The following is a 27,439-nucleotide window of genomic DNA, read 5'->3' as shown; positions in this document are numbered from 1 at the left end:
GTTTTACATCCTGTTGCTTCCTCTTCGGATCACGACGCAAATAATAACGTGATATTCAAGGTAAGAGCGTGGCATACAGTACGCAGTATAGTTACACGGTACACATGGATTGGCATTCGAGCTAGTAGAGTGCCGCAACTGGGCATCTGGATGTAATGGTTATGTATTTTACCTGATAAAACTGAACGGTTTTTAGTAGCAGTTTTCCATAGGTAATTGGTCTTGTCAAGAGTCCTGGAATGTAGTCAAATGTTTGAATTGCCTAATAAGTTCTTCACAGAGGAGGCAGATTATTACAGGAAAACTATAATAAATAAATGAAATTCATATTGGGACATCGCACGCGTTATAAATAAAATCATCTTTGCTATACGATAACTATTTAACATTCTAATTTACTTTCTATGCATTATTATCGTCGGAATTTATTCTGTAGATGATACCTAAGAGATGGGTGCTTTCAATTATGTCACTCTTTGGCGGGATGAATTTGGCTTCATTGCGACTGAATTTGAGCTCGGCCATCGTGAAAATGGTTACTGATGCAAGTTCACGAGGAATGGTGGAAAAAGGTGACGCTAACTTCGGATCAATAATTCCAGTTATCGTGTCTTGCCTGATTTATGGCTGCTTCAGCCATTTTACGGAAATCAAATTTGACAGGCGTATTTGTTATGTCGCAATGTGCTATTTCAATTGCTTCCTTCCTTCTCCCTAAACCTGTCTTGATGTCGAAATATTCACATGTTCATCAAAACGCACATAAACCGCAAACCACAATACTCAAACCTACACATTGCCAGAAAGCTAGGGCAAGTACGCATACTATCAAGCTTCAGAGCAGACTACGTGAAAGAGTTGAATACAACTGGTCTGGAAATTGCGGACTTATCCAGGGTTGGGCAACTGTTTATGTTGCTGGTTCGGTTTACCTTGGCTCCTCATCGCCGATCTCGCTGTTGGCGCAGCGTCTTGAAAAGTTCTGAGGAAAAGTGACCATAAATTGGACGCAGGAAAATCGAGAGTGAACGAAAATGTTGAGAGTGCGCGAGCATGTAACGTCTGCCTCAAGACCAAAAGCAACGATACCGAACTTTACCAAATTCATTGTCGTGGCGCGCAATGCCTGAACAGGCGATAAGCCCCACTGTTGTTGTGTAATAATAGGATAATTTTTCAAGATTTTAGCAGGAATTTGCCAATGCTTTAGCCCGGTGGTTCCCAACCTGTGCTACGCGTTTCACTAGTGGTACGTGAAGGTCTTCCAGGTGGTACGCGAGTAGATTCTGTTAATTTTCTGACCGAAGGGAGTTATTAGTTCAGGCGGGGTTGATTTTGAGTTTTCTGAAGCCGCCGTCGTCGACCGTCGTGGTAAGGTCGTCGTCGTAGCGTAGGGGCAATCCCACCAATGACGGCCTACGGGGAAGAGATCTAGTCAAAAAGAATTGGGATTCTTATCTAACCAAACTCCATTCTAATATATTTGACCACAAAAATTATAAATGGATCAACTATAGAGCAGGTGTGGGCAACCTGCGGCCGTTCACTCATAATTCAATTAGTATGTGTTGGCGGCCGTCGACGTGCAAATTAAAATTTCGAATTCACTCCCGAATTTTCGAGAACTTTGAATTAATCTAGAAATTTTCTTCGCGCTTGGCGCGATTCAATGCAGCTTCGATTTTCGATTTTAATATAGTGGCGCCCTTTGCAATCTGATCCGGAATCGGAATCGTGTGCTTCTCACGACTGAAATTTGTTTCTGGTACATTTGGGCGATTCCAATATATTCCACTATACCAACGATCCTGCTGATGGGGGTCAAGAAATAACAGCATGCAGTAAAGTTACTAATAACAATTGGTTCACCTGAAGATGCATTTATAGGCTACCTATATTTTCGAAAACAATCCCTCTATCAATTCTACCGGTGAATCTGATCACATGGTCTGAGAAAGGATCAATATTTCACAGTAGTATGTGATACTGCTACTATTAATGACGGAACCCATTCCTGAAACTGAAAAATTGTCGCGCTTGACGCGACCATACCCAGTCCCAGTAACTGTTAATACCATTATCACTCGCGATTTCGGTGCGTATGATATGGCGATATGAAAAGTAGAATAGCCCAGAATTCACCGGAAATGGACAGTTTATATTCTGTTTCGCTGCCTTCGGCAGCTCAAAACGGGGGAAGCATTTTGACCGCCTTTGGCGCGCGTTACTTATGTAGGTGGTACGCGAGCACTGCATAAAACGTCGAAATGGTACGTGACTGGAAAAAGGTTGGGAACCACTGCTTAAGCCTAATTGAACTAAGTTCAACCGTTCCAGTTCGATTACCAGTATTGGGCTGTATATATTTGCTCTGTTTACCGTATTCGGCTTGTTGCACGCCGCTTGATTAAGTGATTGTCAGCAAATATATATATGCTTTCCAGGTCATTATAATACATCTGGTTTTCACACTGAATTTTCCTGGGATGCAAACCAACAGGGCTTGGCCTTGGGCGGCTACTTTTACGGGTACGCAGTTTCTCAGGTATAACGTAGCCTATATATATTCGGTGTGGCGCTAATTATGGTTTTTGAGTTAAACGTAAGCTACACCTAAATTTCAATGGCTTCCATATGCTTCTTTCGTATTACATCGCCTCAGTAGTCTAGATATGAGATCGCGCGGAATGTAACCAGTTTGGCGCCGACAAACCGGTACGCCAAAAATTGCATGATGTGTCTTCATCGGGATATCAAATCAACCGATACGAACTCAAAATATTCGATAACTTGAAATTGACTAGGAATCGAAAGATTCTGTAATAAATGACTTGACCCGAGTGACTTTAAAACTTTGTGTCAATTGACTCGTGACTTTTTCGACGACTTGATTTCTGAAAGGACTTTATCAATACATGACAAGTGACCGCCTCTTTCTGAAAACCTTAAAGTAACCTAATGTTACTGACAATCACGAAAAACGTACATTGTGGCATTGGTGTAATACAGATTTCAACTGGGCTAATTTCTTCATTTTTTAACGTTCCTGGCATTCTGATATCTATGGTCATTTAACAAGAGGACGATATTGCGAAGGCGTATGTAGGGAAATAAAACTTTACCTGAATAGAAATTGGGTTTGGGGCTATGTTAATTGTGTTACGCCCCTGCTTAATAGCAACACAATATTGTAGGTCCGCAAAATTATTGCATATTCACAGTTAATCATAAAGTATTGGGGATCTAGAAGCTGCGTTATATTTAAAAAGAGTGAGGGACTAGAAAAAGATCGGTACTGTACTGCAGATGTCGACTGACTGCAATTTTTCCAGCTCCAAATTAATTCAGAACACGAAAGTGCAATTTCAGGTGTTTGCAGCCTGGTCTGGGAGAAAATTCGGACGGGCGCGCGTTATGGGAATATGCATCTTGACAGCCTCTATCCTGACACTAATAACTCCTGTGCTCGTTAAGAAAAACTTCGTTGTATTCATTGCGGCAAGGATTCTCATCGGAGCTATGTCGGTTTGTCATATTTATTTCATCCATCATCGCTTTGGCTCGACTCCAGAATTAAAAAAGGACTTATGACGGATCTCCCGATATATCTTTGCGCATGCAGCTAGAATAACTGCAAACGCGTGTCTTCTTGGGCACACAGTAAATGTATAACTTGAACTTAAAGTTTGTGTTCCGTGTCGCGACTCTGATGTTGGCAACCAATGATCTATCTTATTTGCATATTCTACTGCGGTTGTTATAGTGACGAAATCTTCTTTTTTCGTCATACACAAGTAGGTTTTATGTTATTGCACAAATTAATCCAATGGTTTTGCATTTAGACTTAACACCATAAAAACTCCTCAGTGTTTGGGCAACACTCACTACCGTTACCATTTAGACTAGGTAAAGTGAAAGATAGTACTAACAAAATGCATGCGGCACATTCATAATCGAAATTGTCATTAGTGCGCGAATCTGCCCTATCACGGTAAATGAATATATTTTCGCCCAATACCCCTATTTTCAGTGAGATATGTCGTTTGTCGCGCAAGTAGTCACCGCTGATTAAGCTATTTTTGAAATTACCGTGGACTACTTTCCAGGTATTTATTTTCTACTTCCACTGAAATAATTTTAACGTTTCTTAGAATTCACCAATTTAACATGATATTGAGTGAGAATTTATGTAGTGCCTCATACTACTTGAGGACCGACATTGTCTATGTCGAACAACATAATTATATAGTGGTGTATACATAAACGATGTTTTCTTGCATAGGGATCATATTCCCCACTAACGCAAGGGCTGTTGGGTGTTTGGTCGCCGGTGGACGAAAGAGGGAAACATCTATCACTCATGTCAATAGGTGAATGATTCGTAACCGTAGCCTGCCTACTTAGATTTCATTTCAGGAAACTGTTAATGCCACGCATACAAATACTATTGTTATCGCGTATATGTATCTGTCAATTATATCTATCTGATAGTATCGACCTGGTCAAAAGCACTGTTCGTTTATGATAGAATACATCGTAGAATGAAGTCAAACCCTGTATTCACGGCAGACATGGGGTAATCGCGATTAGTAATCGTAATCGATTACGACGATTACAGCATTTTCAAGTAATCGTAATCGCAATCGATTACATTCGAAAATATCCCGAAGTAATCGTAATCGTAATCGACTACTTCCCATATCTAATCGATTTCTTTGTGAAAGAACGATTACTTTTTATTTGTACAAGGACTATGACCAGGCCTGTATATTTTTGGATATTGGGTTTAATTTTTGGAGATTCTCCAAAAATAAGATTTGAAAACATCAAAAAATAAGATTTTTTTGGATGATGTTTTTTCAAGTTTTTTAGTGAAATTAACAAGTCAGAGCGATGTAAACGACCAAAAAACTCATAAAACACACAAAACAGCATCTATGTGAGGGAAGGTGTCACCGAAACGCTAAAACTACGTCCACTCAATCCACTTCACGTTTCTGCTGACCTTGGCTGCCCGCCCTTCCGCCTTTGTACTTCTATAAGTTTCACAGTGCGACACGTAGAGAAGACGGGAAGGCAGTTTGAGTGAGGCAAAGGGAACGGCGAAATCATATGCCGCCACCTCTGTCACAATCACTTCGTCCACACAATGACGGTCCGACTGACCTGCTGATGCTTCAGACGGCAACACAACTTGATCCAGAGTAGATGGAAAGCGCGCGCCCGAAGTTTGTTGACGCTCGTTTATTGTCAATGAAGAGGGTGGCCTCTTGGTTGACTGGAAACCGTGCCAAACTCCTTGATGTTATGGACGAAAACAGTCCAGCGTGTGCAACTTCGCTGTTCTGGTGAATTCATCTGTTCGTTCTCGATCGCATGGTCACGCTCTCACAAAGCTGAGCATCACCGTCACGAAGCTTCATGGTCTTGACGTTCTGATCATGGAGCAGCAGGAGCTGATGCGCCTGGTCGAACGCCTGTGTATAGGTGAGGACTGGGACGAGGACCGCCACAACGACGGTTTTCTGGTCAGAGGGTGTTGGGCTGTCAAGTTCAATGAGGCACGCAACTTCGTGGAGGATCAGATGTTTCAAGCGCATTACTGACGAGCGCTTTTCAGGAGCAAAGGCTTGGAAGATTTGGAAAGTTTGAAGAGTCAGACTTCCTCCATTTTAGGACCCGTAACCTCGATGTTTCCCACAATTGCGACGTTCGAGGCCGATATCTCGGAAATCAGGGGGGGCGTCTCGCAGTGATTAATATTCTTTAGAAGGCATCCTCCAGGCCAAAGACTAAATTTGTGAAGAATGTATTGTAAAGTTAGATCAAGATCACTGATGATATCTATGTGTTGGAGGACTTGAATACATGATAATAACGTACTTTTGGTGGATTTTTTCAGTAGTAATAGGGTTCAAAACACCTTCAATTCTTATTTTTGGAGAACCTCCAAAAATAAAATTTGAAAACATCCAAAAACAAGCTATTTTTGTTATTTTTGGAGAAATCCACAAATAAACAGGTCTGACCATGACATAAACCTAACATTCGTGAACAAGGAAGAGATATTATGCCAGGTTCGTGATAGCACAAACGTCTGATTTTCAAATGCCATTGCTCATTATTACGTCAGAAGCAGCCTATTAGCTTTGCTACTCATTGCGTATGAAGTATCCACAGTAAATAGATATTCGATGTACGTACATTACTGTACTGTGATTGTAAGAGCATCCGCCGTGCAGTATATCAGGTTATCAACACGTTCCACACGCCAGTGCCTCGCAGCAGGATGAATAATCACCACTCTGCCTAGTTTAAAATAGTAACTTGTGTATTGATGTTTGGTTATGCTCATGGTTAAAAGCAGTTTGACCGCTGCTGCTTGACGAGCAGTAGGCCTATGTATTATGTAGTATACTGGTGCGTACACCGGACAAAGATTTGAAATTTAGTACTTGCCAAATCAAACATTACGGTTTCCACAACGAAGCATTAAAAATAAACAGCTGCAATTATATATAGGCTATCACAGTGGTTCTTAACCTTGCCCCCAGCGCCCCCCAGGGGGCGCTGGCGATGTTAAAGGGGGGCGGAAACGCTCAGGGGGCGATATGGGGGGCGCTGGGCTCAGGGGGGCGGTATGGGGGGCGCTGGAGAAAAATGGCTTCGCAGTATAGATGATGTGGTGATAGGACATATCCTTAATGAGTATTCAGAGCAAATTAACACCGAAAACTTCGTTACATATAGCCTTCAAAATACATATAGGTTTAATTGTCAATGGGCGCCTAAGTGACTGACACCGAATGTTCCTGTCTTGGCAATCAGAACCCCAGAAGACGAATTCTATCTGACAGGGAAAAATTATATGTCAGTGAAGAAATACCAATCTGAAATCGTGTGCGTCTTTTAGTTTAGTACGATTGGGCGACAGGGATATTCCTGTTGGGCGATATCCCCGTTGAGCGATTCTATATTTTTTTGATATTGCAGACAGGGGGTCACGAAATAACATCATGCAACGAAGTCATACCAACGGGTTCGCCCGCCCAAATATGTTTAATTATTAGTAACGGGCCCTACAGTTTCCAAGAAACCTCACAATGTTCGCTCTAAGTTTTTATGAGTCTGCGCACACTCAACAATTAACTCACTGCGCTGACCCTTGGACAACAGTGCGTAACGACTAAAAAAAGGTAATAACTCCGGATTTGTTGTGCGCAACGTAGATTTTCTGTGTGCAGAGACCGTGTCAGCACTGCGCACGTGCGCAGCTTAGAGGGAACATTGCACCTCCCTTAGCTCTACCGGTAAATGTGTTTACGTGAGCAGAGAGAGGATAAAATTTGATCTCAAATTACATGCAATTCCCGATGATATTGACCAATTCAATCATTAATTAGTGAAATTTTTCGCACTTGGGTGCACAAGGCAATCGTTTTTAGGGGGGTTAACGAAGTGCTGTTACGGCCTTCCCTCTTACTCATTGTCTTTATTACATTCCTTACAATATGAAGTTGGAGGGGGCGCTGGAGCACGATAATTTTTGAAAGGGGGCGCTGGGAGAAAAAAGGTTAAGAACCACTGGGCTATCATAACCGAGCCGTTTTTGCCGTTTCTCGTGACGGCAGCTTGCCGGACAATATCTGTATTAAGTTGAAGGCAGAATTTTATGTTCTTTTTTATCTTATTCTCATATGACTCTACTCGAAACGGACGCCAATCGTTATTTCACAATTCTTTACTCAACATTGGGACCTGCCGTTATAGCCATGGATTTATATATCATGTCAGCGTGGGTTATAGCTAGAATCACGACCAAAACATCAATTCGTCCCCCAGTCCAAACGTTGGTCTTTTCAAGTTGAAGACGGAATTTCGTCAATAATATTGGTAATTGCATTATATTATTATTAATTTTTAATCCTCTCTCTGCCCCCGATGGTCAGCTTTACCTGTGGAGCTGGGGACACGTAATTCATAATTATAACGTCTGGTATCTTGTTATAATTACTTTAGTGTATGTTGTTAATTCATGACCTCAGGTCTGTTATATGATCAAAAGATATTGTTGTATCCCAAACGTATAGTAGACTAAGAAAAACTTTCGTGAGAAGCACATACAAATTGCCATGACTTTAATGCTATGTGGGTGCCCGGGTGGCATTTGAATTGTGGGTTCAGATTGAAAGGACCGGACTATTAGTCACACCCACCCAGCGAGGCTATTGACAATGGACACATACCCTTAGTTTCGGCCAAGGTCTTTCTTAAGTGCACATTTCGTGAAGTCGCGTGTTGGTCAAAACTGCATATGTCTTTTGGTGTGTCGTGGCACGGTATTGACTGGAACCTAAATGCCTCTTACTATAAATTAGGGTTGCATTTAAAATAAAAATCAAAGCAAACATGTCTAAAACAAGGCCCTTGTTTGAAACTTGTTTTTTATTGTGTTTTTTTCAAGCCATGACGTCACGAATGTGGATTGACATTGACGATTGAAAATATGGGGTGAATATAGCTCCTTTGACGAAATAGCTGTACTATAACTGTTGAACGAACCGACTATTTTGAGGGGTTTCAACCATTCCATATCGATGTACGTCGGCCAAATCGGGTAGTAATTGTCCTTACGGTCATACAACATGTTTTTTGGGAAGCATTTACTGAATTATGGCATAATTTTACCTCTTAAGAAAAAAACAATTTTTTTAAAGCGTTTGTTCAAAACATTGTTTAAAACAGGGGTCACCAACCTGGTGCCCGCGGGCACCAGGTAGCCCGCGAGGACCAGATGAGGGGCCCGCGAGCCTGTTCTAAAAATAGATCGAATAGCAGCATTTGCCAATATTAGTCAGATTATCACCGGTGAGCTTTTAAATATATAAATTGAATGATTTAGCTATAGTTGTTTAAATCACTCTGTAATATGTGACTTAGAAATGACAATACATATATAAACCACTTAAAATGATGATACCCAATTACAATTAGTAATATACCAACATGTAGTAGAATAACAAGATATCGAAGACATATAATAGGCCAACGGCGTACTGCTCATACAGGCGGTATGACGGCATGCCATCCACGGTCTTCTTGAAAGGATGAGGGGTTGGATGATGGGAATGGATGTTTTGATTTAAAAGAATATATTAGAAGTCTTACCGCTATGCGATACCTGCCCAGTGCTATGCATATCAAAGCGGAAATTGTGTCTGACACGGGTAAACGGCGGGAGTAAATGGTAGCCCGTCGCTTCAATCAGTACCCTAATGTAGCCCTTGGTTGCAAAAAGGTTGGTGACCCCTGGTTTAAAACATTTAAACAACCATTTGTTTTAAATGCAACCCTACTATAAATTACGTTATGCTTTTTTTATTGAGGGGGAAATGTATGCATTTCAATATCAAGCTTATTTAGAGGGAATTTTCAAGGTAACTAAATCCCTTGAAAATTCTCTATAATTTATGTTGGTTTACGAAATACTTTTGAGTACCCTTCGAGATCGCTCCGCACTATATTGGGAAATTTGGGGTGCGGCAGTCATGGACCTGGCAAGAATGCAAATCATTGGGTGCGATAAATCGTCCTCCAGAAAAAAGGGCATTTGGCACATTATGACGTAACAAGCAAATGACGCATCTTTTTTAAAGGGAGTTTGTTATCACAGTAGGCCAGGGGTGGGCAAACTACGGCCCGCGGGCCGCATGCGGCCCGCAACACCGTTCTGTGCGGCCCGCGAAAGTCTAAAGAAACTTCTTAAAAAGATGGATAAGATGCGTACTAAAAATCGAAATAATGCAAGGACTTGATCAAACTATTTCTTAGTATATTTCACCATGATAATTCTAAGACAGTGGTTCTCAAACTGGGGGTGCGTGAAAGCATCAGAAGTGGGGCACGAAGCTGAGCTCGAATAAAAAAAAATTCGCGCTCTGCGCGATTTACGAACAACTTCATTATTGTTGCTCTGTATTAACTCTGAACTTCACATTTCAAAACCTCTCACCCATAGTAGTAACCTTCCATGCCATCAAACTATCCGTTAGGTTGCTAGCAACCTGGTTGCGTTTTGTGATATGACGATAAGCGGGCACGAAATCTTTCACCATCATAAGGGGGGGGGGGCGTCTCTTAAAAAGTTTGAGAGCTACTGTTATAGAACTTCCTATTATATTTTTTGTTTAATTTCTGGCGCGGCAGCCCGATCGCAAGGCCCACACAGTTTGAAAGGTTTCAACTGCAAAGCATCACAGAAATCGTAAACGAGATTGACATAATTCGGATCACGAGTGGGATTTCAGATTGGCCACTTCAGTTTTAATTATTTCAGTAGTGTGCTTATAAAAACCGATTTGCGCGTGTCTTAGGTAGACTCGTTCTCTTTATGCTTAGAATTAGGGCATTTATATTTTATCTACACATAGTAGAAGCGTGTTTGAATCTAACATGGTTATGATTCTGAGAGCATTGTGTGTCCTGGAACTGAACCAAAAGTGAAATTAGTAAATCTATGAACAGATCGCTGCTCCCCGATGTAAATTTCAATACTGTTCTAAGAATCGGGACAACCGACTTTCATCTCTATAGTTTTGACAAATTGGTTATTAGAGGTCGACCAGCCTACGAAATCTCGCCACTATCTTTCTGACGCGTGTACGATTTCATCAAAGCAATGTTTGTTTTGTTTAAGCACATTTATTATCTCCATGTCCTCACTATATAATAAAATACCAATATTTAGTTTTGGTTTATAATCGCATTTTATATAGAGCGGCCCGCGAATGGATTCAGATGCTGAATGCGGCCCGCGAGCTCAAAAGTTTGCCCACCCCTGCATTAGGCCCTTTCAGCGCAATCCATATATTGTCTTCTAATATAACTCCTAAGATGCAAAATAAATGTAATCGTGATTACTTTTCCAAAGTAATCGTAATCGTAATCGACTACTTCCTTATTTTGCTGTAATCGTAATCGTAATCGCGTCATTCAGAAGTAATCGTAATCGCAACCGATTACATTCATGAAGTAATACCCCATGTCTGATTCACGGTATGTCAAAGTACTGGTCGACATTCCGTGTACTTGTACGTGTTGGGAAATTCCGAAACATTTACAAGCTGAACTTCGATACGCAATGATCTGATCGCAAGACCAACCAAATCGACCATCCATATATGTATTTCATTTCAAACGCTTTCAGGCTACAACTCAGCAGCAGCGTTGGTTCTCGTAATCAGTGGATATTTAGCAGAGGAATATGGATGGGAGTACCCGTTTTATTGCACAGGTGACTATGTAATTTTGGTGGAAATCGACAGGTATTCGACACCATTTTTGCGTATTTGGAAGGTTTTCGCAAGACAAACACGGTATACTTGTGACTTTCGCGCACGGCTATATAATCAGACAGTTTCGGCGTTTTTCGCGTATACAATACACTCATCTACGGCTGATGATAACACTGTTTTACCAGTTTCAAGTCAGTCGTTCGATGCCGGCCGAAGCGAGCCGGCGCAGGTCAGAGCTCACGTCCACCCCCGATACTCGTGGACTGTCGCATCAGTACGGGCCTCGCGGCTCGCTTCGGCCGGCGTCGAACGGCTGACTTAGAACAGGTAAGAACCCGCTGAATCCGACTGTTTAATTAAAGCAAAGCACTGTGATGGTCGCAACCTGCAGTTGACGCAATGATGTGATTTCTGTCCAGTGCTCTGAATGTTAAACTGTAAAAAAAATCAACCAATGGCGAATAAACGACGGAAGTAACTATGAGTCTTTAATATATATATTCTTTATTCACAGTAAAACTGGTAGATACACACATAATCCGGGGAGCAACCTGCCCCCAAAGGAAAATGGCGAGATTGGAGTAAATTTTTAAAATTTCAGTAATACATTCAAATTGTTATTCCTACGCAATACACGGAGAAGTCAGATTACAGAATTGCAGCAGATGAAGAATTGGCAAGGGTTACAGAGCAGAGGTAGAGATGATTGAAGATGAAGAATCGAAATTACAGAAATTATGCTGTGATTCACAAGTGTAATTTTAGTCCAGTGGTGCATTCAAGGCCTTCCGAAGAATGTGCACAGTGCCCAATAATGTGATTTTCTGGATCATGTCGAATCGAACGTTACCCGGAATTTGTTGGATATGCCTCATGAGTTTTTTGCTCACGACCCCTGTAGCACCAATGACTATCGGTAGAATGTTTATTTTGCATCGCCACATTTTCTCACATTCCATTTTGAGGTCTGCGTATTTGGAGTATTTTTCTGATTCTTTTTGCAGTAGGTTGTGATCAGCTGGGACAGCCAGTTCAATGAATAAGCATTCTCTTTTCTTTTTTAGTTTGACGATTATATCCGGGCGGTTGCTCCTGATTTCGCGGTCAGTTATAACTGGTACATCCCACAGAATTTTTACTTGTTCGTTTTCTGTCACTGGTGCTGGGCTGTAATCATACCAATTTTTTGTCGAAGTGGTGATGTTAAAATGTTTGCATAATTCAAGATGAATGTAGTGACCAATCCTATTGTGTCTCCATGTGTATTCGGTAGCTGCAAGTGCCCCACAGCCGGACATGAGATGTGCTACAGTTTCATTTTGGTTGTGGCACATTCTGCATTTGCCGTCTGTGTTTTGCTTCAGAATTCTTTTGCGATAGTATTTTGTAGGAAGCGATTGGTCTTGTGCTGCGAAAATGAATCCTTCGCTTGCCGGTTTCAGGCCAGAGCTGGATAGCCAGGTCCATGAAAGCTCGTCTACATGGGGCTGTGAAGTTAACTTCTTGTGCTGTCCATGAAGAGGCATCGATTCCCATATCGTTTCTCTCATTTTGAGCATTGCATTTTTGTACTGGACTCGTGCTGCTTTTGCTATTGTTGTGGGTTTGGCAACAGTGTTTTCAGCAGTGTACAGGTTAGCTGTTTCCATGTTGACTTCTCTGACGTACTTGTCGTGACGATTGCTCAGAGATTTTGTTTTGCGCTGTTTGTCTTCCTGTGCAATGAGTATGCAGTAAATGTTTTCGCTGTTGTTGATGTACTGTGACAAGCCGATGATTTCTGTTTTGAAAGTTTGTTCAATTTCTTGTAGTCCTCGACCACCTTTTTTTCTGGGGATGTACAGTCTTTGTGTATCAGATTTTGGGTGATGCATGTGGTGCATTGTCATCAATTTTCTCGTCTTTGTATCCAATTTTTTAATTTCATCTTTGCGCCAGTTCACCACACCAAAGCTATATCTCAAGACAGGCACTGCAAGACTGTTTATGGCATTGATTTTGTTTTTGGAATTGAGTTCAGTTTTGAGAATTGACTTGAGCCTGCTAATGTATTCCTTTTTCAGACTTGATTTCATTGCAGCATGTTTAATGTTGTCGCTTTCACAGATCCCTAGATATTTATAGTGATCTTCGGCATTCAATTCTGTTATGGTTTCACCCAGTTTGAAGCTCATGTCGCCAGTGCTGGTGACTCTTCCACGTCGTATGGTAAGTTTTGAGCATTTATCCAAGCCAAATTTCATTTTTATATCTTCCGAAAACTCATGAACAATTTTCATTTGGTTATTCAGGTCTGCATCGGATTTCGCGTACAGTTTCAGATCATCCATGAACAAAAGGTGATGAATCTTTTGACCTTCAGAGTTTGCTGCTTTTTTCATCACGTATCCTGTTTCATTTTTTCTCAGCAACTCACTGAGTGGAGCTAAACTGAGGCAGAATAGAAGTATATATATATATTACTATATATATTACTATTATAATAAACATTTTGTGACCGCGCTTGTGTCGGATGAAGGAATTTTTATTCAATCTGAAAATGGCCCACTAGCAGCGCTCGCGGTTTGCATGCATTTCATGTTGTTTGTTTCTATGACGACATAATTGATGTATGTAATGTAGCTAGATGCAAGTTTTTGAAATTCCTCATTCGCTGACCATTGTCCCTGGAGAGTGTCAGCTCAAAAAGCTTCGGGTTTCAATATATTTATGCAATGAATATATTAGTAAAATGTATATTTAAGATATTTTTTTTGAAATCCGACGTGTAATCGCCCCGATTGAACGATTAATCTACTTATTCTAGTATACCTAATCATACAGCTATAAATTCTATAGGAGCGGCAGGATTCATATGGTCGGTAATATGGATTTTGATCATTTACGAGACTCCAAGAGACCATCCACGTATTACCTCGGACGAAATACAATTAATCGAGACATCTATCGGACATGAGGTTCGACATCTCAATGCCTATGAAGTGAAAATGACGCGAAACAATAACTTCGCTAGGTTGGCGTCGACAGACATGGTGATGTCAAATGGATTGAGATCTTCAAATCTACACGCGTGTGGAGCGTCGTTCTCGCATCGTGTCTGGAACACATGCCAATATTCATATTCATATTACTACCGACATATCTACAGGATGTTTTCCAACTCGGTGTAGAAGAGGTCAGTTTTGCGGCCAGGTGTCCCCAACCTGAGATAGTTCGCCTACTGTTTAATTTGGGGAGCGGAGATGAAAATTAAACGCCAATGACTGTAAATTAATCGGATGCTATCTGTGGCCTATTTCCGAAGACTTTTAGTTCATTTTTAAAAGTAAGTTTGTGCAATGTGTAGCCTACTCGTACATGTTGACAGCCTATATTTTAAAATTTCATAATTGTCTAAAATGCAGAGTTCAATCGACTATACCTTTTACAGAGCAGCTCGTTGAGTGGCATACCTCATGTCGCGAAGATTTTATTTTGCTTTGGGCTCGGATGGCTCGTTGACCTGGTTATCGCCAAGGGTTACCGAAGCAGCAGAGTTCGCAAATTAGTTCAATTTACCGGTAGGTAACTTCATGTGCAACAATTGAATGCGACAGCAATACAGCAAACATAAGGTGCGTTTACAGTAAGTTAACATACCATATCGAGATTTTAATGGTGATAGTAGATATTAATCATCAGTTTGCTGAACAAATTGCGTGGCATCTTTCAACCTGAATTTTGTTTAGGCTCATTGTTTCATGGGTAATTTTCATATCTTGAAGCTCTTGCGGAGTGTAGCTGCTGATCGATATCGATGACCCGAAATCAATTGAGCATTCACCAAATGCTCAAAGATAAATAATCCACCCAAAATAAATATCAGCGAGACTGGAATAGATGTTCACCAATTCTTGTAAGAATGGAAGTTGTGGCCTGAAAATGAGAAATATTTCTTATATAGAATTTCGAAATATGTTTCATTTGATTATAACCATGAGTAGTTATCGTATCGTTTGGTTTTGAATCTCTTTTTTCAGACCTTGTTAAACTTAAAGCACTTCGGAATGATAATTGGCATTCGTACGACTTGATAAGTCTATATGGAGCGCACAGCGATTCACGGACGTTTACTACTCGAATCGCTATAATCTGACATAAAAATAAGTGATAAAAGAAGAACATATTCATGGTTCTACTTTTCATTATTATTGAACTATTTACCCGTTGAGTTATTCCTCTGTTATCAGGTCATCTGCTATCGGCGATTTCTCTCATTACGGCCGTGCAAGTTACGAAAAGCGTTACCGCGACAGTAGCGTGTTTTACTGTGCAAGGTAGAAAAGTCGGCGCTTCTTCGATATACGCCCCAGATCGAAACAGTGTTTCACATGTAACCAGCAAGTGTTTCCCATGAACACGATCAAATTTTATAAACGTCAAAATAATTTGTTTTTTGCCTGTGGAGAGACGGATATTAGAGTTGGATGTGGTCAAAGTTGGGGTTAGGGATATTAGGGTTGGGGGAGATTATGGTTGGGCTTGGGGGTAGGTGAATATTAGGGTTGTGTTAGGGTTCTCCAGGATTAGAGCTGGGGAAGGGGGATATTAGGTTTGGAGGTGGGTTAGGGTCAAAGTTGGTGTTAGGGTATCCCAAGATTAGGGTTGGGGATATTATGGTCGGGAGAGAGTGGAATATCGTGTCCCGCACTCCAAACCTATTCTTGGGTTACCCTAACCCTAACACAGCTCTAACCCCAACCCAGCTCTAACCCTAACTCTAAACCCATCCCCTAACCCTAATATCCCCTCTCCTCGAACCCTAATATCCCCATTTCCTAACCCTAACACAGCTCTAACCCTAACCAAGCTCTAACTCTAAACCTATCCCCTAATATCCCCCTCCCCAACCCTAATATCCCCCTCTCCTCCAACCCTAATATCCCCATTTCCTAACCCCAACACAGCTTCAACCCTAACCCAGCTCTAACCCTAACTCTAAAACCATCCCCTAACTAACCCTAATATCCCCCTCCCCAACCCTAATATCCCCCTCTCCTCCAACCCTAATATCCCCATTTCCTAACCCCAACACAGCTTCAACCCTAACCCAGCTCTAACCCTAACTCTAAAACCATCCCCTAACTAACCCTAATATCCCCCTCCACAACCCTAATATCCCCCTCTCCTCCAACCCTAATATCCCCCTTTCCCAACCCTAATATTAATCATTCCTCGAACCCTAATATCCCCCCCTCCAACTCTAATACCCCCCTCTACTCAACCCTAAAATCCTCCCTCCCCAGTCCTAATATCCCCCTCTCCTCCAACCATAATATCCCCCTTCCACAACAAAGGCAAAAAACAATTTATTTTGTCGTTTATAAATTTTATTGTGTTCATGTGAAACATTTGTTGGTGTCATTGGGAGCACTGTTTCGATCTGGGGCGTATATCGAAGAAGCGCCGAAAAGTCTTGAGTTAAACATTAAATCAGGCCTCTAAAACACGCGGCCCGTGACAAGATTTTGTGCAGCCCGCGTCGGAAGTTTAGATTTTCAAGTTCTGACAATATTTGCCACATATCTTTTTTTAGATATCAAAACTTGAAATTAACTTTAAAATGGCTACAAAAACCCGAAACAACTACTCAAATTTCACTGTCATATCACTTACAAATCCTACCATGTGCTGTGGAAGATCTGTTATTATCTCCCATTGATTATCGTGACCCGTAGTTGATTCGTGATGAAAATTGTGACCCGGACTTGGACGCGACCTTCCGTAGAATTACTCGAACTAGGAATGACTCGGTGATAACATGAAAATGATTCGACTTGACACGGGGAAAACATTATAATCAAAGAAGGACTTGTGACTCGCAACGCCGAGACTTGGTTATAACCACCATGGACGCCACAAACTATTCGTGTGTCAAGGGAATAGTAATAGATCAAAGATTCGTAACAACTCCGTCAATTATTACAATATAGTTTTCCTGATTTCACCAGCACGATACTTATAATCATACAATGCTAGTGTTTGCAATTCGTGCAGGTGTAGTATCAAATATGGATACGATGGTAGATTGCAACTTTTTAAGCGTTACACGAAATTAAATATATTGCTTATGGTTTATATATATTTCGAAATATATGTGAAATAGAACCATATTCGATTTATTCTATTCACGATTATCCGAGATATAAATATGCATGGGACTACAACCATGTTTTGCCCACATTCGTGCCTCCGTGAACCTGACTATCAACTCCAATTAAAATCGACGTCCCTCCTTTAACATTATCAAAAATCAATCGTTGAGGTTTTCGAAACATGACAAATATTTTCAAATGGAGATTTTTATTATCTCGTTCTCGAGACGCGCATACAGTCCTTTCGGTTTGGTTATTTAGCTGAAATGGAGCTCCTGCGTATTACACGGCCGTTATACAAGAACTGCAATATATGCCTCTACAATCATCGGCTGCTTACACTGCAATAAAACCACCCCTTATGTGTACACGAAACGAATTTCCAACCGTAATGTCGGTGTTAAGACTAGAGCCCGACCGATATTGGATTTCTGAGCCGATACCGATAAGACCGATATCCAGTACCTCCACCGATAACCCCGATATATTCAGCCGATATTCAAAAGATATGGAATCTAGCTCACGGCCCATATTTAACACTTCAGAGCATTTAGTTCAACAACTTTACAGCCATTGATATGCTTGAACTGAACATGAAAGAAATGATCTTGGGGCTATAAAAATATATCAAAAGCACCAATCCAGCAGTTGCAGATTACAGTTCACGAAGCACAATTTCTCGGCCCTTTCTCTCCAAGGAGGGAACTTCTGTGGTCTTCCATAAATTATGTATATAGTACTAAACACAGTGAGCAGTCTTTCACTTGGTACCATAGTTAGTGGCACAGCAAGAATTGGAAATCTTTCTTTATTTCGGTTCCACCGCTCCCTTGCAGGGGATCTTTCCTTCAATGGTTTCACCAAATATTGATATTAATATTGGTAATCTTCTGCAGTGCACCTGGAGCCTTCAGCACATCATTAACAAATAGCTGAAGAGAATGTACAAAACAACTCAAATTGTCCACGTCTGCAACTGCTCCACCCATCTCCCTTGGGCCTTGGCCATGACCAGCATTTCAACATTCAATTGATCAATATTTTACGCTCTTTTATCAGATTTGGCCAATGTCATCACGGAATCAAAAATTTTCGTATCAATTATTGGCTTTACTCCACGTTTGCTTGATTTTCTTGCCCTCTATGCTCGCATATCTCCTATCATGGTGGCCCCGCAGGCCTCAGTCAGACGACTTCATACATTACTGGTATAATTAGCTATGTTGGTACGGAACCAATAGCACTATCTTCCGAGAAATGTTTCGACGCCACGCTTTTCTCTATCATCACGAGTGTCAATCCAGCATGATTGATGATCCCATTTCTCTTACTGATTGAAATCTTCTGCAGACAACTATCCATCCAGCCAGCTGCTCTCTGTCTTTGGTGATCAATTACTGCTGGGGGATTCCCACGAAGTCAGTGGGGCATAACGGTGGTTAGTTATCTATAATATTTTTCAGCTAGGCACGCCTACTGCTCGGTATGCAGTATGCACTATATGCAGCTTAGTCATTTATTTTTATAATTTACCGTCCTCACGTCTTCTATCGACTTCTCTGACTCCCTGCCACCATGTTGTGACGTCACGGAAATGGCCGATATTTTTTTTAACTTCAATGGCCGATACCGATATTTCTCTCCAAGCGTGATATCGACTCGATATTATCGGCGAGCCGATAATCGGTGAGCCGATAATCGGTCGGGCTCTAGTTAAGACTGCCGTAGTAAGACTATACAGCACCTCATACACCTGCTTGTTTAACGGCAAACAGTACCAACCTCCTATCGACCAACATTTCCTAACATCGCCAAGCCCCAAGGCACTCTGGCCACAAAATCTTGGATGTTCAGGGTTCACAAAACTAAAACCAAGATTTAATGTTACAACTTTACCATTAGTATATATACGCAGAAGAGTGAATCTTCAAATTTGCCCTGCCCAGCCTATCACGCGATCGTAGTTTGAAAATAGCACATTCACTTTCCACCACAGAAATGTCTTCTACTGTTAATGTGGTGGGGATCTCAGCTTCAGTTATTGACATGGCCCCGGGCTTTTCCGGTCTTATATCCGCACTCTGCAACACCGCCAGCGCGATGATGGAATTGATTGATAAATCGCGGATTATCCACCAATCAAGGATAATCCGAGAAATATCAACGAAAAACTCCAATAACTCCGCTTCTACTGGTCGGAATTGACTCAAATTTGTTTTGCAACGTCTTTGAAGACAGCTCAACAATTTTATTGGGTTGGCAGAAAAATTTGGAATTTTTTTTTTTAATTTCCCTGTTTAAATTAAAAATTTCAATTGGATCTGCGGAGCCCTATACTTAATAGAATTGAACCAAATTTGGTGTGCAGCGTTTTTTAGGGTAACCTGACGATTTAAGAGGTGACCGGCTTGAATCGGGAAAAAAAAGTTATTTTTGAACAGCCCTAGGCTACATTCGAGATGACATGATACAGCGTATCCAAACATTGTTGCGCTGGACTGCTTCAAGGTTGTGCGCGTTGATCCATTATTTCAAGAGCTCATGCAGATACGTTATGAGAGTTATAGTCATTGGAGTGAGTATCACCGATAAAATCCGCTTCTAAAATTGATGCCCCCAATACGCGATTAGTAGGACCCTGAACAAACCTAATTCCTAGAAGCCTTCGAGGTTTAATGATGTCGAGGATCCATATCGAAGACCTATATGCATTCGGCTCTTGGTCATCCAGACGCTATAGGTCAAGGGTCGGCAACCTACGGCCCGCGGGCCGGATCCGGCCCGCCAAGCGAAATCGTCCGGCCAGCGACATAATAATTAGTTATCACAAGAATACGGCCTGCCGTTTCATAATGAGTTTCAATCTGCAGTGCAGCACTGCATGAAAAAAATGCGGCATTGCTACGATACAATAGTAGCGTACATCGTATCAGTCTATTGTTACGCCATAAAACGAAGGTGGTTGAAGTAGGAGAGGGAGATAGACTAGACTGGATCAGTGCTTATCAATCGGGTGTATGTCGCAACCGAAGTTGTTCCATACTTTTCAAAGGGTTTACCACTCTCATGGGGTGCGACGATAAAAGTGTCGTTCCTTTGCTTCAAAAACACTTGGAATATCTCAGACGCAATGACAGAATCTCAAACTGTTCTATTATGGATTACTAGCCTCCGTATGTCAGTTAGCCTATCTATAGTTTAATTCTCCAGAAGGCATTGTGTGCCAAGTCAACAAACCTGAATAGTGTTTTGGCCACAATGGTGAAAACTGTTGATATGATTTTTGTCTCATTAACATGAATCAGCTACGCCAGATATTACTAGAAGCAGAAAATCAATATGGCGATATCTGTCATGTTCGCGCATTAAGTCGAGCAGCTATGCTTACACGAGTGAATGAACTGAGAAATGAAATAGCAACTTTCTTCGAAAATAAAAATATCGAAATCGAAAATGGGTATCTCATCCTGCTTTCCTGGTACATTTAACGTCACATCTGAACAAATTGAATTTGCAACTTCAGGGGGAAAACAACTAAATATACATGAGATGTTGAGGCGCATTCAAAACAAATCTGCGACTCTGGAAATGTCAAGAGTACTAAGAAAATTATGCTCACTTTCCTATACTGGAGGAGAGAAAACCTAGTACCAACCAGAGTTCGATCAATTACAATATTTTAATTCAATTACAATTACTTCCTGGCATGTTTCAATTACATTACCATTGCAATTAATCAATGCTAAAAATATCAAATTACTATTACAATTATGATTACTGTTAAACATGAAATTATTACAATTATAATTACAATTACAATTACTTTAAACACGTAATCGATTCAGTAAAGAGGTGTTCTTTGACAACCGCAGCGACGTAATTAGCAACAATCTTAAGCTATTCATGTTTCATTCCTGATATGTAGAATATACCCTTTATTCGAGCTATTCCTAATCATGAGTACTGAAAGCTACAAGCACAGAAAAATGTTTCAAGCGACTGTTAAGAACCAAAGGTTTGAGCGACTAACAGCGAATAGGCTACAGGACAGTCAATGAAATGTAATCAAACGATTAGGCTACTCAGAGCTGGGTCGGGATAATGAAATATAATTGGTAAGGCGTCAGCGATAAGGATGATACCGATAAGGTGCGTAAAATTAAAATAAATTCAAAAGGAAGGAACCTCCTAATAACTAAGAATTACAATATTTTGGTTGGCATTTACATTTTCACTTGCTCGGAAACTGTTAGATTGCATTTGATAAACATTAGCGTGCGAAAAATTTCTGGCCCCAGTAAATTTGCCCAAGATTGGAGGTAAGATTGGGATAACATCTTTACAAATGCGTGATCAAGTTTGATGAATCCTTGGTTGGAAACTTGAGTTTTTTTGCTATTGTTGCAACAAGCCTCGGTACTGGTCAGAGATTAAAAAAAAATTGACCGTGGTGTAGGAAATGGTTCAGCACTGGTTTCAGAAGAGTTTATTTGCTGCTCATCCATTTTGAAATGCGATGCAGTTGAATTGAATGACAAATTTCATACAAAGAGCATATGCTGCATGACTTTGACAAAGAGTACGTTCTTGAAATTGGTCTTTATCCCAGCTTGACCAACAATGCAAAATAAATTGCATCGATTTTTGGAAGCACGTACGCATGTGAACAATAGTTTTGAACAATGAAATTCACGAAGAGCAAGCTACGATCACGTATTTCGGACGTCCATTTTGAATGGGGTCTGATTTTTGTTTCGTCTGACTTGTTACCAGAAGTTGAAAACCATTCACAAAGCAAACTGCGTCAATTGTCACATTTATTCTGTGTTGTTGAAGTGTAAATACATGTGTCTGATTGGTATGATTGAGATTGCAGCAATGTAGGATAATATATCGAAGTGAGCGTAAAATATAGTACTAAGAAAAATTCCAGCCCGCCAAAAAGTTGCACACCCGAAATTTGGCCCGCGACTAGCAAAAGGTTGCCGACCCCTGCGTATAGGTGAACGGGTCAAACTTCCTGGAGTTATCAGACTCCGTACTAAAACCTGCGAATGATTCTTCGGTATTCCGATGAGTTTTGTATACAATATTATTTTTGCTTTTAAGGTCACTGAGTCGATACATGGTTGGAGGGCCCTCTTTTTGACTGGAGCAGCTTAATACCTGGCCTCGTCCGTTTGTTTTATTGTGTTCGGTCCAACCGAAGTAGAGCAATGGGCGAAGAAGCATAATGGAAAACCAGAGGAGGCGCAACTGTTGCAGAAGTGTCCATAATATAGGTTTACAACAGCGATCTCCAAACTTTGTTACTGAAGTCCAATTCATTTGCCACTGTGTTGGCGTACTACGTATACTTTTTACGCACGGAACGAGTAGTGGAGATGAAGCGGTACACCCCTCAGCGATCGTAAACAGCACAATGTGGATTAGCCAACAAAGATGTATATTATATACTTTTCTTATCTGCAACAAATCTCCATCGCCCGTTGAATGAGATAATAAATTGCGAGCGGACGAATACCAGAACCGTTTGGAGTGTTCATAATTATTTAGACAAATACAGGAATTGATAGGGCTAAACCAATCGGCTCAATACTTTTAGAAGTAGAATAACCTGCCGCACGAGGCTATGAATAATCATGGAACGACATTTCTGCGAAGTAGTTAAAGATCCTGGTTACGGTCACAATGCGCTAAGAAATGCTCCTGGTCCTGGAATACAGAACAACTTTGAATCACGTGTAGGCCTACCTGATGACATTTTCCTTTTGTGACCGCAAAACATCTATTTTGATGAACTTTTTCTGTCATTCCCACCGTTGTGACGTCATCAAAGTTATTATTCGAATAATCCACTCGACTCGATATCAAATCATCCACGGTAGCCTTCTTGATGTCAGCGATTTGGCATGTTATTTGTTATCCTTTATTTGATGATGAGGTGACTCATGTTTTTGAGGAATCAGTTTGCCAATCATGTGTTTTCATTGATTAGTATTTTGTCTTTCTAATCAATAATTTTAATTATCTCATTACATAAGATAATTATTGATTCGAATTGATTGTTCGATTACTGTTTCACTTTGTCTCATAGCTTTGTGCTATGCATTTTCCAGTCAATCTCTATTCGTTCTGTATTCCATCGAGTAGGCCTATCGGGCGATTAAACACTATCGCGAATCTCGCTTAGCATAAGCAAATCCGCATTCTTATTCGATTCGGATCGCTTGATTGTATTCAGTTCAATAGAAGACCGATACGCTGCGTTTGCCGAGTCATAGTCGTAAGAGAAAGTTTATTGGGAGCTCAAGGGGTACGAGCAATCATAACACTGGCCAACAAGATATTTTCATCATTAATGTTAAGAACGATTCAGGGGGATATCGGGGATATGTATGTATAAGGGGTTTCATGGTGCTCGATACAAAGTAGGGCTGGGCACAATGATTCGAGTACTTACTCAAATCTGAATCGGGTATTAATTTTAATGATACGAGTCGAGTAGTAAAAGACGAATATTTCTAGTACTGAAATTATACGCTCCTCGTAACTGAAAGTTAATATACTAACGAGAATTTTAGTTTTCATACTATTTTCCACTGAGGAGCCTTGAAACCTTGATCTGCCATGTCGCAGCATACGCGACATGGTACAAAGCTACGAAGGTACTGGAAATAACACATTATCATGTCAAGATCATCCCAATACATTGTCAAGAAGTGTAATGAAATCGGTATGATCGAAAAAATACCGAATTATCTTTGTGTGATGGATAACAGGCATTATGTTCTTCGTGGTGGCATAAAATGTACATATTTGAACTTTGACATAACTTTTCTGCTCACACTTATCCTTGATCTAAGAAAGTTTATAAGCATATTGCCTCAACAGGAGCATCGTGTCACCACAACTCTGGTAATAGGCTATAATCTACTGTTTGACTACAGTTTGTTCTTTACTGAAAAATCATTGCTCTGCGTACCTTCTGCTGCTTTACAGCTAACTGAGTAGTAAGGTGTATTAAATCGAAGAATGCAGCTCTTATTTACAGAACTTCGACTGCTTTTAGAATCAAATCAAAAATTTGAATGGTTCGAGAGAAGCCGCATATGGAAGAAAACATAATGTCTTGACTTTATTAGAAAAGGGGGTTGTGTTATGACTACAGCCAGAGATATCGGGGTCTGCAGACATACGATAAATCAGTTATAAATGTGAGAGGTGAATGATATTGCCTCGTGCTGCTGTATCGTTAAGTTCTTGACCACTAGTCACGAATTCTCCAGCACTCATGAAACGCGGATCACTATGCTATCCTGACTAGTTAAATAGCTAAATGTTGTTAGGGCACAAGACATGGAATACGGACTGAAAACCATGACTTTTTGAAAATAGGTCTGAATAATTCTGAAACCCTACCCAATATATATGGCTAAAGCAGGGGTGGACAAACTTTTGAGCTCGCGGGCCGCATTCAACATCTGAATCTATTCGCGGGCCGCACTATATAAAATTGGGATTATAAACCAAAACGCAATATTGATATTTGATTATATAGTGAGGATATGGAGATAATATATATGCTTATTTAAAACAAGCCAAACATTGCTTTGATGATTATCGTACACGCGTCAGAAACATATAGTGGCGAGATTTCATAGGCTGGAGGACCTCAATAACCAATTTCTCAAAACTACAGAGATGAAAGTCGCTTGGCCCGATTCTAAGAACAGGATTGAATTTTAAATCTGCGAATCTACGAATCTACCTAAGACACGCCGGAATCGTTTTTTTGTAAGCACATCACTGAAATAATTAAAAATGGAGCGGCCAATCTGAAATCCCACTCGTGATCCAAATTATATCCATCTCTTTGCAGCTATCCCACTGGGATAGTGAGTATTTACCTTAGATCAGGTGTTCTCAAACTTTTTAAGACACGCCCCCCCCCCCCCTTATGATGGTGAAAGATTTTGCGCCTTGTTATCGTCATATCACAAAACGAAACCAGGATGCTAGCACACCTAGCGGATAGTTTGATGGCATGGAAGGTTACGACTGTGGTTGAGAGATTTTTAAATATGTAATTCAAACTAAATACAGAGCAATAACCATGAATGGTATGTGATTCGCGCGGAGCGCGGAAACTTTTTTCAGTTGAGCTCAGCTTCGCGGGCACGCCCACCAGTTTGAGAATCACTGTCTTAGAATTATCATGGTGACATATACTAAGAAACAGTTAATCAAGTCGCTGCATTAATTTGATTTTGAGTACGCTTTTATTCAATGTTTTTAAAAAGTTTCTTTAGACTCTCGCGGGCCGCACAGAACGGTGTTGCGGGCCGTAGTTTGCCCACCCCTGGGCTAAAGTCACCACACAAATTTTTTTTTGACAAATTCGAGATATGAGTTTCTTCTTTTATTTAAATATTCTCTCAAACCATGCTAGTGTTAGATTGTATTTTGAACCGTCGACATTTTGTGAAAATGAACAGCATTGCGCGATTTCAAAGACCATTCAATTCAGAGAGCAGTAAAGCAGCAGAAGGCACATACAACAATGTCCTTGCAGCAAAGTGAGTCAGATAGTTGTTGATAACTCACCTTAAATCTTGTGGTGGGGCGATGCTTCTGTCTGGAACAATAGCCTATGAACGTATGCAGAATTACGAGGAAATTTCTATTGGCCAACAAAATGTTAAGAATTTTTTTGCCGGTACTGTATTTTGTGTATCGATGCAATAAGTACGTCTGACCATTTTGATTCAGTAAAAGTCTTTTTGGGATCTCTTCTCGGCACATCCAGGACAATATGAAATTGGCAGAGGTAGTTCAGTAATTGACTATAAGGATAGGCTATGCTACTTTTACTTTTAAGAGTACTGACTACTTGCTTTAAAACCGATACCAATGCAGCTGTCTTTGATACTTCTTTAACGGCTACTTGTACAGTTCCTTAGCCAAATTTACCGAGTTTTACACTCTGCAGATTATTACTTTTATCGCGTGAACTTGTCATGAAAATCACGCGACATAGCCCTATAACCGAAAAGACAACGTAATGAAGAAACGTCGAGATTGTTGATCGGTAGGTCGAGGGTTCAATCCCGGGTCGCGTTAGACCAGGAATTCAGGACTTCCCTACTTGGTGCTCCGCATTACAGGGATATCATGGAGCGTTGGTTCAAGACTTAGAAAGCATTACAGGGCTATAAATTCGCACCTTCTTTGTCTAGCATATAGGCCCATGATGCACTCATGGTATGCGTGTGCACAGATCGTGCCGCAAAAACGTCGAGGACAAAACAAATTCCATCCTTTCCTATATCACGGTGAATCAATATAAAATCTTAGATTTCACCAATTTGCAGTGTATTTGGTTGTTTTGTTTGAGTCGCGAAGATACATCTTCCAATTTCAAACAAAGCCTCGTCCAATTAACTATATGCTAAAAATATGCGACCTCTCGACGACGTATAGGCGTACTTCGCAAAACAACTGGCTTTTAGTTGAAGTAGTTTTGATGTGTCTTGGACATCCCTACTTCTACTTTTATTTCAGGGGCAACTGCGACTGCTTTTACCATCACTTGAGATTTAATATTGAACGCGAAGACACGAGTGGGAAAAGTGCAGCGAATCAGCTTACGCGTATTTAAATATACGATATGCCTGCCTGCAGTCTTTCATAGGTGTATCAATACCGACGTGACTTTGAACTTACCTCACGTCGGCTATATATTATCATGAAATATTCGTCATACGACGCAATAATCTGAGTAATGTCACGTTCATATACGATACGGAATATTACGTTCCTCTTTATCCACGATTTCACTCGCACGTATTGCTAGAAATATATGCATATCGATATACCGACAGAAACTTTCTTTTTAGTATAATATCAGCCAGCCAGAATGTTTGCATGCTGAATTCAATGAGGGTTTCCGGTTATAACTGATACCCAGTAGGACCTGATACATATCAAGATAGTTAGCGTATTCACATA

The 27,439-nt window shown here is 40.6% G+C and overlaps 1 protein-coding gene across 1 annotated transcript; it reads left to right on the top strand.

Moving 5' to 3' along the window:
• On the top strand, nt 1–26,626 carry LOC145435406 (sialin-like). Its single transcript, XM_080312682.1, has 11 exons — nt 1–572; nt 2,445–2,545; nt 3,370–3,525; nt 4,283–4,370; nt 11,207–11,293; nt 14,133–14,251; nt 14,308–14,469; nt 14,725–14,854; nt 15,524–15,610; nt 19,425–19,551; nt 26,524–26,626. Exons 1-11 carry the CDS (start codon nt 437–439, stop codon nt 26,624–26,626), a joined length of 1,296 nt encoding a protein of 431 aa, XP_080168808.1. The 5' UTR covers nt 1–436.
• Nucleotides 26,627–27,439: the final 813 nt, after the last annotated feature.

This window comes from Botryllus schlosseri, chromosome 3, assembly GCF_051294905.1.
Source record: "Botryllus schlosseri isolate E-star chromosome 3, Bs_hap1, whole genome shotgun sequence".
NCBI lineage: Eukaryota > Metazoa > Chordata > Ascidiacea > Stolidobranchia > Styelidae > Botryllus > Botryllus schlosseri.
The sequence above is the reverse complement of the archived record's forward strand: the minus strand, read 5'-3'. Positions and strand labels throughout refer to the sequence as shown.